Source organism: Cupressus sempervirens, chromosome 11 (genome assembly GCF_028749045.1).
Source record: "Cupressus sempervirens isolate cs-2001-9-10 chromosome 11, ASM2874904v1, whole genome shotgun sequence".
NCBI classification, from domain to species: domain Eukaryota; kingdom Viridiplantae; phylum Streptophyta; class Pinopsida; order Cupressales; family Cupressaceae; genus Cupressus; species Cupressus sempervirens.
Genome location: NC_143128.1, coordinates 445,021,744 through 445,035,592, shown reverse-complemented (window position 1 = coordinate 445,035,592; position 13,849 = coordinate 445,021,744). Strand labels below are relative to the sequence as shown.

At 36.8% G+C, this 13,849-nt stretch overlaps 1 protein-coding gene across 1 annotated transcript; it reads left to right on the top strand.

The window, feature by feature from the left end:
* The first annotated feature begins 9,712 nt into the window (after window positions 1-9,712).
* Window positions 9,713-13,236, top strand: LOC149530337 (auxin-induced protein 5NG4-like). The gene is made up of 7 exons (XM_089808841.1): window positions 9,713-10,004; window positions 10,655-10,717; window positions 10,850-10,966; window positions 11,071-11,314; window positions 11,407-11,565; window positions 12,291-12,442; window positions 12,776-13,236. The coding sequence occupies exons 1-7, from the start codon at window positions 9,802-9,804 to the stop codon at window positions 13,005-13,007; spliced, it is 1,170 nt and encodes a 389-aa protein (XP_089664967.1). The 5' UTR covers window positions 9,713-9,801; the 3' UTR covers window positions 13,008-13,236.
* The last annotated feature ends 613 nt before the right edge of the window (window positions 13,237-13,849 follow it).

Below are 13,849 nucleotides of genomic sequence, written 5' to 3'. Positions count from 1 at the left end.
AAACCATTATGACTTAGACACTAGTTGCATCAAGAAAGTTTCAAGGGAGGTAATAGTTAGAATTAACAGAATCAGTGTCTATTTAGCCTTTAGAATTCCCCACAAGGAGCGCTATGAGCCAAGGACATTCGAAGAAGTCGAGCACCCATATGCCGAAGGAAAAAGCAGCTAGGGTAGCTCAGTCCTGGCTCCTAAAACCTATAGAAGGGGGTTCAAGGTTGCCCAAACCTTTAACTATCAAGCATTTCATAAAGGAAATTGTAGACATTGTAATCCTACTTAATAGGATTAAGGGTAATGAACATGCATTTCATTAGGAGTCTTGGATGTATTTCTTCATTCAAAAGATTGTTGAAGGAAGTAAGTTCATTGACTGGGCCGACCTAATTGTCGAGAATTTGCACAAAGGTTTAATAGTTGTCAACAACTCTGGGTCATTTTTCTTATCTTCCTATTTGATTTATATCCTAGCAGCATCGAAAGAATGGTAAAATCTCCCACATGCACCTTGGACCGATGAAATGCCCATTTACCAGTATTATAGTAATCTTTAGGAGGTTGTGTTATGTAAGGATTTTAGAAGGGTAAACGATGTCTTTCTAGGAATGCTAGTCTTTGTACTTCAAGGTCATGAAAATGATAGGTTGTCTAAAGAAGCCATGCAAGTTGTACAATTCTACAACTACTTTTTATCCAATTTCCCAGATTCACATACATCAGGATGGGTGGATTTTCTAGTGAACCATTGAAGTTACCTCGTTACTGTTTAGACTCTATAGTTTTATCTGAAATATGCAGATAGTTCGTCTCTATGGTAGAGTCTTTTGAGATTCCTAAGAGGTCTTCTTCTTTATTTTTCCCTATTGAAATTGGACATTATAGATGCCCCAACCTAAAACAAGTTATGTTAGCAAAGGAATCATTGGCTTGTTTGTGCTTTAAACCCTTCTCCTCCCAGGAAGATTTTGATTATAAGGTTTTGTCAGAAATAATGTTAAAAATGCAGTCTCTCTTGTGCACACTCAGCAATTGGAAGATTATTGGGAAAATTGCCTTAATGAATTTGAAGTAAGGAAAAGGTTGTGGTCATGCCTAATTGTTAAACAAATCATTATGTTTAACATGGATCTTGATACATGTGGGCTGAAGGAGGAGGATTTTGAAGAGATGCTTGATCCATTCTACATCAACCAGATTGAGTGCATGCCCATTCCCAAAATTGATTGGGGAAGGATAGAAGAAGATGATGTTTTCTCTCGCACTAATGATGTGCTAGCTAGAACCACAAATTGGATAAAATCAAAACCTATTATCACTTCTGACCTTTTTGGGAAGTTTTCAAAAAGTAAAACTAAAAGGGCTCCCAAAAAGAAAAAAGAGATCACTAATCAAGATATTCATGATCTTATTGCAGGTCCAGTTGAAGTTGAAGTTAAAGCAGTTCCAGAGCCACTTCAAGTTCAAATTCAAGAGGGTACTCCTAAGGCAAAGTGGGTGACCCATTCAAGCATGAGGAAGGCATCAGCCACCAAAAGCAAGGGTACCATAACAGTTGATCTCGAGGCAGCAGAAGAACTACCTATGGCAGATAGTGTACCTGAACCTCGAAACTTGCCAGTAAATATTGAGGACCAAGAAAGTAGTCTTGCCTTAGCTGAATTCTCCCCTGCTATTGACAAAGAATAGGTCACACCCAAATGGTTGGAAACTTCTATGGAGAAGAAGAGGAGCATGGTTCCTCTTTCCATGCCAATTGATGACTTAGCCAGTAAATGTCTAGGAAAAACACCTAAAGTAAAGAAGGTAAGAACTGAAGCAAGGATCAAATTTGATAAGAATTTTGGGCGTTGGTCAGCCGAGATAGCTACACCACCATATGGAAGCTCACACAAGTCCTTGGCTCCTTAGGAATACCAGATAACTAAAGTTGATCTAGGGAAAGGGAACTGTGAGGCAGACATGGAATTCTTTGAAGCCTCTAATAAAAAGATTGCACACAGGGTATGGAAAGATGGATAGGACAAACAGGAAATGAAGGAAACTATCAAGAACATGGTACAATATATTAATGCTATCCTTCATCCTGAAGCAAAACCAATTAGCGAGATGTTAGTGATCGTCGATGTGTCTTCTGTAACTAACCAACAATCTCTTAAAAACTTGCACAAATATAAAGCAGTTGCAAAAACAATAGGAGAATGGGTGCAAGGTGTCTTGGATGACACCATGAAACATATAGGTCACCTAGATAAGGCTTTGAAAGAAATATTAGCCATTACTAAAAAGGTGGAAATGAGTAATGAAGGATATGAGAAGGAGAGAAATAATTGGGCAAAGGTAGTGATATGGCTGGAAGACGTTCAAGAATTTGGATTGCAGAAATTCCAGGCCAAATGTCCTATGGCAGGCTTAGATGAGAAGGCCCTGTATGTGATCAAAGACTGTATTGAATGGAGAAATGAAGCATTGATACAAGGTGTGACCAAGATCGAGGAAAAGTTGTAAGAACTTAAGATCATACACCAGATAATTCAAAATGACCTTAAGTGGTTTGTCAAACAGTTCACAGGTAAGGAAGACGACTCCGTTGCCCAATCTGAAGAGGTAATCAGGGAGGTTCAGAAAAAGTTCCAAGAACTCCAAGACAAGAAGGCACCAACTAAGAAAGATTTTTCTAATGTAGTGCATATGGAGGCCATGTTAAGCATTAATATGAAGCACTTAGAAATGCATGAAGAGAAAATAGTTGAGTTGAAGAAAGAAAAAGAAATCTGGAAGCAGTGGTTTGCCTACATTGGTCTACCACATCAGTCCGTCATTCAACCTTTTTGACTGCCTATGAAACGTGGAAAGCAGCAAGAAACATGGCCAGTGGAGATAGCACTACCTGATTGAAAGAAGCGGTTACGTATAGTTTCTTAGTTGTTCTTTTTTGTCATTTTTCTTTTCTTGCTTTTCAGTTAATAGTTATGTTAACCAAGAGACTATCTTACTCCTAGCAGGGTAATTTTGGCATCTGTCCAGTCCCATGCCTATAAATATGTAATAACTAGTATGGTGTAGGGTTAATCTCCAGTAGATCGATAGACAAAACTATTTTTGTTTCTAGTTTAAATTTTAAGTTTTAGAAGTAGCATTTTAGAACTTTGCAAATACAAAGAAAACTCTGCAATTTGATTTTGGTTAAAGGCTTTGTAAGTAGATACTATTATCTGCTTGTTTAAATCAGTATTTCTAAAGATACTATTTATGCAAAAGCTCTTAGCTGTGTTTGTTATTGATTCTGAAGTTGTCAATTCAGAACTTGGGATGCTGTGAGAAGTTAGTTTTATTAAATTTGTCTGCTTGATTGTTTAATTTTTAGTTATGTGGATAGTCTTGATAATTAAAATCGAGTGGTTCTTCAGCATGAAAGTTTGTTTTGTATTGATGAGATAAAATAAGTTGATTCAACAATGTCAACAGATTGTATTCTAACAAGGTCATTATGTTGAGTTTTAAGATCGAAAATTCTTTATCTACAATAAAGGTAGTTGTGCCTATTGTTATTGAAGAAACTTTAAGTAGAGAATTCCTTAGCCTTGTGTAGGAATTCATTTGTTGGTATACATTTTTCTCTATTTTACATATAAAAATCATATGGGAAAAACTGTTTACTAACAACTACGATTGTTGTTTTGGCTCATGGATGTTCCTTAGAGTTCTTTAAACCTACTAGGGGGTTGAGACAGGGAGATCCTTTATCTCCTATCATCTTCACTATTATGGCTAATTGCTTGGGCAAATATATTGGGAAGTTGGTTTCTCTAGGGGAAATCAAAGGATTGCAACCCTCTTCTCATCCTCTTATTTGTTCCCATGAACAATTTGTGGATGATACAATTTTTTTGGGAAAAGCTAAGGTTAAGGAAGCAAGGAATCTCAAAAAGGCCCTTAACCTCTATTCTTCTTCATCATGTCAACTGATCAACTGGAATAAGAGTTCCTTGTATTTTATCAATGTCTCCAGACAGAGTAAGATTGCTAAATTTCCTGGTTGCTCCATAGGGTCTTTTCCTTGTATTTATCTAGGTCTCCCTCTAGGGCCTAATCCCTCAGATTCTTGTTGGGATGATCTTGTTAAAAGGTTCAACAAGAAATTGGCAGATGGAAAGGTAATCTATTCAGTCAAGCTGGTAAAATTATTCTTCTCAAGGCTTGTCTCCAAAGTATTCCTACGTATGCATTGAGTCTCTTTACGATTCCAGCTAAATATGTTGATTCTATTGACAAAATCCAAAGGAACTTCCTCTGGTCTAGTTCTAAAGAGAATAAGAGAATGGCTTTAATTGTTTGGGATGAAATCTATAAGCCTAAAATGGATGGTGGTATGGGGATCAGGTTTGTTAGAAGTATGAATAAAACACCTCTTGCTAAGCAGGGTTGGAGAGTTTATCATGACAAAAAGGAGTGGAGTACTATTTGGAAACATAAATACCTCTTTAATTCTCCTTCTTTGTCTAATTTTCTTTCTTATCCTAATGTTTTATCTCCTTCTGCTATATGGGGAGCTATCCAGGGAGCTAAAAACATTTTAATCAAAGGTTGTTTTTGGAAAGTAGGTAATGGGCAAAAGACCAGGTTATGGAATGAAGTATGGATTCTGGATCATCCTCTGATTGAGGATTATGAGGATAGAACTCTTGTTGACAAATGTAAATAGAATTTTGGTATTCTTGTGGAGAATTATTGGATTAATAATGAATGGATTAACCTTGTTGAAAGTAATAAGGCTTTTTATAGTATTCTGTTAATCTTGAATGCCTTTGGCCTTTATCCTCATATTGAAGATAAAATGGTTTGGGGTTTTGAATCAAGAGGTTGTTTTAAAGTCTCCTCTATTTTTAGAACTGATGAAAAGGGATTTAGACCTTTATGGACAAAAGCTTGGATTAAAGGTCTTACTCCTAAGATAAACATTTTTTTCTGGATCTTGCTTCAAAACAAAATTTTAACTTTGGACAATTTGCAAAAAGGAGGGATTAATGTGGTTAATAGATGTAGCCTATATAAAGAGGACTATGAAGACATAAATAATCTTTTCTTAAATTGCAATTATAGTCAAAAAGTGTGGAGTTACATCCTTAACTACTAGAATCTAGATTGGGTACAACAAAATAATATTGATCAATGGTTCCAAAGTTGGAAATGTCTGTCTAAGGAGGTTAACATTGGTTTTTTGTGAAAAATTACTCTTCCTCATCTCTGGTGGGAAATTTGGAAAGAAAGAAATAATAAAAATTTTAGAGACAGAAATTCCTGAGTGGGTTCTTAGTCATAATATAATTAGAGCTATCAAGGAAAACTTCAATTCTCATAGAAAACTAAGTGATGATTTCAAAATCAATAATCCTATGTAGACTAAAGGCTATAAAATCAAAATTGATGATTAGAGGCAGAATGTTAAATGGAATCTCCTCCTATGGGTTGGATTAAAGGTAACTTTGACGGTGCTGCTAAAGGCAATCCTGGCAAAGCTAGTTGTGGAGGGGTTTTGAGGGACCATACTAGCATAATTGTTGATGCTATTGCCATCCCTATTGGGATTTCTACTAGCCATAAAATTGAAGCAATGACATCGCTACATACTATGAGGCTAGTTGTGGAAACTAGTTATCATAATCTTTGGATGGAAGGAGATTCACATAACATTATTAATATGCTCAATAACAAGAATCTGGTTACTTGGACTATTGAAGAAAGTATTATGGAAATCAAAAACCTTATTAAAATTTTTGATAATATTATATTCTCCCATATTTTTTAAGAGGGTAGTTCAGTTGGCGATTGGATTGCCAACCAAGCTATTTATCAGGAAAGCAAGTTAAGGTGACATGCTGACCTATGCAAGGATGTGGAGTTGACAACAATTGTTAATAATGACAGGACACATGCTACAGAAGGAAAGATTTCCTAAGATTAGAAAATTTATGAAAAAGAGTGGTGGGTTTATGGAGGATAGTTTGAGATTCCCTAGGAAGTACCTTTATGCTATAATGACTTGCATCTAGCATGTAAGTAAAGTTATTAGGTCCTCAGTAATCTTCAATAATTATTTACCTTTTCTGATTTTCTCTACTCTGATTTTTTACAAAGAATATCAAGTTTTTAAGATGGGCAGGGAACCAAGAAAGCAAGAGCCAAGCAATTGTAGGGTGTGGAAGGCTAAGGCCTCTATGTGGGAGATTTTGCAAAAAGGTAATGTGATTGCCTACATTGAGAGACTCCATGGGTATAAACTTCACACTACGAAAGCCTTCTTCAAAAACTGGTTTGAAGATAGGGTTACTTGCATGGGGTCACGGTGAAATTGACTGAAGAATTTATTGTTGAGGTTATAGGGCTTCCTATGGAAGGGATCAAATTTAGTAAGGAGACTAGTATCTCCAATGTGGCTTTCAAGAAATTTCCAAAGATGAAAATTGAAGAGAAGAATTTGGAGAAAAATGGGGACTTCTACAAACTGAATCAAATTAAAGTTATTTGGAGGGATGTGTTGTCTTGTATCTATGAGTATATTATTCTTGATGGTAGGGCTAAGAGAGTCCATAAATTTCACTTTGTTTTCCTAAATCATTTTAGGCACAAAGACAAGATTTCGTTTCTATTTTTTCTGAAATACTCTTTGCTTCTAAGCCTTTATGCACATAGAAAGAAAGAGTCCCATCCTGTGCTTTATGAAGGTTTTGTTTTACTTATTGAAAACTTTTGTAAAAGTAAGGCTATAAATCCCTCTTCGGTTCTTGAGAAAAGGAAAGGGTGTGGAAGTGAGCCCCACTCTAAGAGAATTAAGGTGGAAGAAGGGGCTAGTGTTAGCAAGAAGGTTTTCAAACGGGAGAGGATTAAGAAACATGTTAAGGAAATTACTAAATTTGACAATACAAACAATGATGAGAAAGCATAAATGGGGGATCTTAGTTCTAACCTGGACGGTTACTCTGGGAGTAAAGGGGTGTTTAGTGGAAGGAAGTAAGGATATAAATACAGACTCAAATGTGGAGTCGGAAGCCCTTGGGGAGGATGATGATAAACAGAGTGATCACCCTTCTCATAATGCTAGTGAGGAGAAAATGGAGGAGGATATGGGTAAGGAAATTGAAGATAAAGGCCCTGTGGGTAAAGGGTAATAGCCAGAGTAAAGATGATAACAAGGAAAGGACGAAGAATCTAGACATTATTACCAATACCCAGATCAATACTGTGACCACTACTGAGCCTAAGAATGTGGTTGACGGGAGGGATACTCCCACAATTCTAAACTTTCCATTCTTCCCACTGCTAAGCTTAAAGCAGAAACTTCTCTTCAGAGTGATTCTTGGTTGTATAATGAAATAATAGTTCTCAAGAAGAAAACAGGGGTTACGCAGAAAGAATTGGATATTGAACGCTCTAAAAGAACCCATATGGAAGTGCAAATTGGTAACATCCCTGATAAGCTTAAAGAATATGAGTAGGAGCTTCGTCACCTTATGAAGGAAAGTGGTCAAAAAATGGAATAGGTCACTACCAGTCTATGTGTCATGGCGGCCAGTCTAGGTAAGAAGAGCAATGAGGAGATAATGTCTCCTGGTAATGCAGGGATGGGGAGTCCAGGAGGGCCTAGTAAGAGAACTAGGCAGAGCACAAGGAAAAAGGTTGTTGATGCTCTTGTGGCTCTTGTTCTTCCTCTGACTGATATTATCCAAAGTATTGCAAAAGCAGACATTATCAAAGAGCTCCTATAGGTGCTAGCTGTGGAGTGGTTGTGTTGGTTGCTAGTCTGGGTAGTTTTTTTGGTTTTTTCTTTTTTCTTTTCAGCTTGTTTAAACTCTAGGTTCTAGGTCCTTGTAAAACCTAGTCATTTATTATGGTTTAAACTTTTGGTTTGAGGTCCCTGTAAAACCTGGTTTTGATGTTTTAAACTTTAGGTTTTAGGTCCTTGTAAAACCTGGTGGTGCTTTAATGTTTATCTTTAGTTTTTTGTAAAGGGTTTTGGGTCCCTTCAAAACTTTCTTTTATCGTAATCTAAAACATAAGCTCTTGAGAACTTATCTACAATCAACTCAACAATGAGTGGGGGATATCCATCATATATTGTTGTCCTTCCCTTAGGCTTTTTACTATAAAACAAGTGTACATTCATATCTTTGACTGATTTCCAAAGTTTGTATCATGATAATAACTTTATCCAAAGGTGTTCTCTTGAGTTAAAATTTTATACAAAATTAATTTATATGAACCGTGAGGAGGACAATGTACCTGCCCATCGTTGCATTATTGTTGTTGATGGATTCTTAATATATCCCAAGGGTGAGCATAGAATATAACAATATATATCACCAATTAGATAATATGTCGAGTTAAAAGTTTACAATGAGCTATTGGAATTTCTAGAAAGTCGACATGTAACATTTATATGATATTTAATTGTTATTATTATGAGTTCTAATGTTCGACAACGATTATTAGAACATTTATATGATATCTAATTGTTATTATTATGAGTTCTAATGTTCGACAACGATTATTAGATTAATGTACATGTTTTTTCACTTTAAGCTCAAAATTTACAATATGTATGTTTCCGACAATGACTATTGATGTTACAATTAATTTTTTCCACAACTTGCAAGATGAACAATTAGAATTGTATATTCATATAAAGTGTCTAACATATAAAAGTTAAACAAATCTCCAAAAAAATCTAAAAATTTCCTCTAATTCAAATTGATTAAATCGTTGTATGGGATGGTACAAATACTAGTTATTATTATTGTTCTTTTGTATTGGAATGTATACTCTTGGTGAGATATTATATCTCTTGATTTTCTTACCTCGTGCAAGATTGAACTCGATTGGCTTGTTTGAATCTAATGTAAATTTAAACAAACTCCCATAATATAAACATGTCTACATTGGTGGGCATGAATTCGGTGGCTTCAACCCAGCCAGTTTTAACGTTAATTTTATGTTTCTCAACCACTTAAAAAGAATGATGAAGATAGTGAGAAGACAGACATTGATTCATGTGGAAAAGAAAATATGAAGGACAGTAGAACGCTTTAAGATGGGCAGCGTATGGAGGGACAAAGCACGGTGTAGGGTACAAATCGCCCTCATAACATTCCACTCTCTTCCCATTTTCTCACTTGTCCAGGAAACCAGGTACAGAAAGCAATTAATTACTCACAACACATCAAATAAAGCAGAGGAGGAAAAGCAATTTAGGAGTAATCAAAGTAATGGAAGTGCGGGACAGAAGAAAAGAGGTGGGTCTGAATCGGTCGGGCGTGGGGTATGCGCATGGGTGGAATAATCTCCAATGGAGTTGTGGGAAATTATACTCAATTCTAATTTAATATATATACCTCAGTGTACTTCATACGGATGCTTTACCCAGTTCAGATTTAGAGCACACTTATACTGATTCAATCCAAGGTATGCTCCGCCTAACTCAATCTCATTTCATAGCCCATAGCCCAAGTGCACTGCACTGTTGCTATCATGAATGTGTGTGTCGTAGAAAGCTTTCTGCACTGTTTCAATGCAGAAAGCGTGCTTCTGCGAAAGGGACTGCAGGCGAAGAAGAAAAGAAGGGATTATTTTTGAAGCCTAAGGGCCCCATTCCCCTTGTTCCCATCCTTCTCCACTCCCTTTTGCTCTTTAAAAAGAAGCCGGAAACCCCATTACTCTTGTGTCCAAGTTAAGTCCCATCCCATTACTCGGGTTGTTCTTGTGTAGCTCTGCAATTTAGGGGTTCTTGAGTGTTTTGCTCTATGCGCCATGGCGGATATTGTGAGAAGGTTCGTTCTGCCAGAGAGAGCTCAGCTGCATATTGCTATGCTTGCTCTTCAGTTCGGCTATGCTGGATTTCACATCGTATCCAGAGCCGCACTTAACATGGGAGTCAGCAAGATCGTCTTTCCTGTCTACAGGAATGTCATTGCCCTGCTCCTGCTTGCCCCTTTCGCTTATTTTCTCGAAAAGTAAGCTTTTCAGTTTTATGCACACATGTTGGACTCATTTTCAATTGTCACTAACTTGGTTGGTGTAAGTTCATGCAGTATTTGAGAGATGGTTTCTAGAATCGTTAATCAGTTATGTTTAGATATCAATAGGTTTTGGTGCTGATGTTTAAGATCATTTCTAGTGATCTTTCATCAAAATGAGGAAAGCCAGCAGAGTTCTAAATTGAAACAGGGGTGTGACTAAAATGTTTCTTCACTTTGTTCTTTCTGAGGAGATCTTAAATGTGATGAGAAACATCCAAGCAAGAAAAAATACACAATCTGTTTCTTCATTTTCCTCTTTTTTCACACATGCTGGACTGTCATTTTCAATAGTGGATAACTTGGCACAAGTTTACTGTGGTTCATGTGTTGCTCAAAAGATTGTTTCTAGAATCAGCAACTATGCGTTACTTTTACATCCCAGATTTAAGATCATTTTCAGCAATCTGTCATCAGAATAAGTAGAGAATTGGATTGCTGACTAATATGTCTATAATTTATTTCTTCACTTTCTTTTTCGGACAATAAATTACTAAATATGACCAAAACATCAGTAAAACACATACACAAGAATCAAACACTGTTTGGAATATGCTAAACCACCAACTATTTGACCTTGTGTACAGGAAGGAGCGACCACCTCTCACTCTTTCCTTCTTGGTTCAATTCTTCCTGCTGGCATTACTTGGGTGAGCTTATCACTTCCACAGAAGAATATAGACAACATTCACCTTTTCACTTTTATATATGCCAAAAGGTGTTTTGGACTAATGCCAAAATCTAAGAGAATATTTGGGGTTTGCTACTGTTTTGGAGAGCAGGATAACTGCCAACCAGGGGTTTTATCTGCTGGGGTTGTACTACACTTCTCCTACCTTTGCATCTGCCATTCAGAACTCTGTCCCAGCTTTGACATTTATTATGGCAGCAGCTCTCAGGTAATCTTGGCAGCTAGCTGTCACGAAACCATGTTTCTCCAAATCTAGCCATTTCTTTCTTTGTTGTATTTATGAAACATGGTACATGTTGATTGCGCGTGCAGGCTAGAAGAAGTCAATTTGACGAGGCGAGATGGATTGGCCAAAATAGTAGGGACAATAGCTTGTGTTGGAGGTGCCACTATCATTACCCTCTATAAAGGCCCTGCAATCAACGAGCTTTGGCAGAGAAGCCTTAGTCTTGAGGACGGTGCTCATCTTTCTGCAAACAAGGCAGAAAACTGGACGCTTGGTTGTCTCTATATGATCGGAAACTGCCTCGCTTGGTCTGGCTGGATAGTTATTCAGGTTATATTTTCTTCAATTTCATTTATCCATTTACATTCTATTCATCCATAATGTTAACTTGATTGACACTGAAAGCCATGGATGTTTTCCAGGCTCCTGTGCTGAGAAAATACCCTGCACGCCTCTCTGTCACATCCTTCACATGCTTCTTCGGCCTCATTCAGTTCCTGGTAATAGCATGTTTCTTTGAGAGGGACCTAGATCGCTGGCAGATGCATTCTGGGGGTGAAATCTTTACAATCCTCTATGCTGTATGTTCTCCATTCCCTTCCTCATTATTTAGGATGCCTCAAATATACTAACAGTGCATCATCTGTGTATGTTTCTCATTTCACATTGTTTATGTGTCATACTTTTTGGATTCACATTTGTTTTTATGTTTTTAAATTGACTTTATCAGCTATATATGTTTTTAGTAGGTGTCTTGGATCGTAGAGAGTGATGTATTAACAAGAAGACGACACTGGATTTATAAATATGTATATAGTTGATTGCTCTTCTCCTTCTATTCTCTTGCATGCATCCTGATGATGGATCACGGAGTGTGATCCGAAACGTTGATGTAAAAAATCTGTTCACACAATCAAATCCAGAAATCAAATGCACAACACTGATGGATTGTGGAAATCTGATAGCTCTTGCAGAAACAGTGTTTGACTACTACATGAAATGTGAAAATTTATATCCAGCTAATGTATTCAGAGAAACTCATACTAAGTAATGTCTGGAGGATTAAGTTCCCTTACTTCTTTCCATTAAATATATAAAACAACATAACCCGTGAAAAATTTAAACTAAATAATACATCAAGAAATAATCTCCCCTACTTTTTCCCTTAAATTTAGAAAGTTATATAAATTATGAAAGATTCATGCCAACTAATACATTCGTTGTATAAGCTCCCCTGGTTTTTCGTAAACACCCAAAAGAGCTGACTAAGTTGTCATACATAATAAGGTTTATGGGTTTGATGCAGGGAATTGTTGCTTCAGGCATTGCATTCTCAGTGCAGATATGGTGCATTGATAGAGGGGGTCCTGTTTTTGTTGCAGTGTATCAGCCTGTCCAGACTATAGCAGTTGCAATCATGGCATCCCTTATTCTGGGAGAAGAGTTTTTCACGGGAGGGTGAGAAAAAGATTTAAGCTGTGTCTTTCTATTTGCTCAACATTCCGATACATTGTTATCATAGATTTCTGGATTTGATTGTGGGTGTGTCTTTAGCATCAACATTTTGGATCACACTCTATGATCCATCATCAAGATGAATAGCAAGAGATTCCTGATGATGGATCAAAGAGTATGATCCAAAACGTTGATGCTAAAAACACGCCCACAATCAAATCCAGAAACCTATGATAACAGTTATGAAGGATTGTAGAAATTTGATATCTCTAATTCCAATACATATTATGTGCACTAACAATTTTGGGTGTCTATTGTCTTTGTTGGGATGAACAGAATAATTGGAGCAATTCTCATCATAGTAGGTCTATATCTAGTGCTTTGGGGAAAAAGTGAAGAGAAGAGATTGAATCTGTTGGCGAAGCCATTGATGGCTCCTGAACCCACTCAAAGCAGCAGCAGCGGAAGCCATTCAGATGAGGAAGCCCCAAGAATTACAAGCAAGTCTTTCACAGACCTAAGGCAGCCATTACTGGATGGTCATGATCTCAAGCACAACACTGCTTAGGACTTGTCTGCAAATACATATACAAAACTTCAGATTTCCCTCCAGTATTTGTTTCTCTTTTTATGTTAGTGACAAGATATCCATAATATGGGGCATTTGAATGTGTTTTCCCATAGTATAATTACTTAAGTTTTGTGGTTTGGAAGACATTGTAATGGCTTTTGTTTTCAAGATTCTCTCTGGAGAAAAAATTGAAGATACTATATAAATGGAGTGTTTTAAAGACCCACCTTGCCTTGCATTAGTACATTTTGATCCGGGATTAAGTCTTGCTGTCAAAGATATCCATAGTTTGGGGGTGAGGGAATAATGATCGATGTTTAAAGGTATATTCAAATGGCAGAGGCCAACCTTGGACGGTATGGTGATGAGTGAAATAGGTAAAGCTTATTTGCAAGTTGAAATGAAAACGTCTTTTAAGGTGAGAGATGCCAATTAAATCATTTTCAGGTGACCCACTTACACTGCCTTGAAATTGTGGACAATGGAGCAAAGGACCAAACTAATCAAAATATACCGACAATGCTAGTGGACTGAACCAAAAATAATGCGCTTCGATTTAACATTGTCTTCACTGTTTGCTTGCTTTAAGTAATTTATGCCTTATCCCACTTCAATCCTACTTCCATAAAGATAACTCGGACATCACATCTGCATTAATTCATTTTTTCTCTGTCCAGCCTTCTCATCAACATCCATCATATATGCCGTGATAGACAGGTGCACAAAGTTTGAAACGTTGATTATAATGGGTAGCTTGGCTTAGTCACATGGCTTTGTACCACTAGTTGAAATGATTAAACAAAAGTACTTGTTCATACCTATGTATATTGGCATGTAGA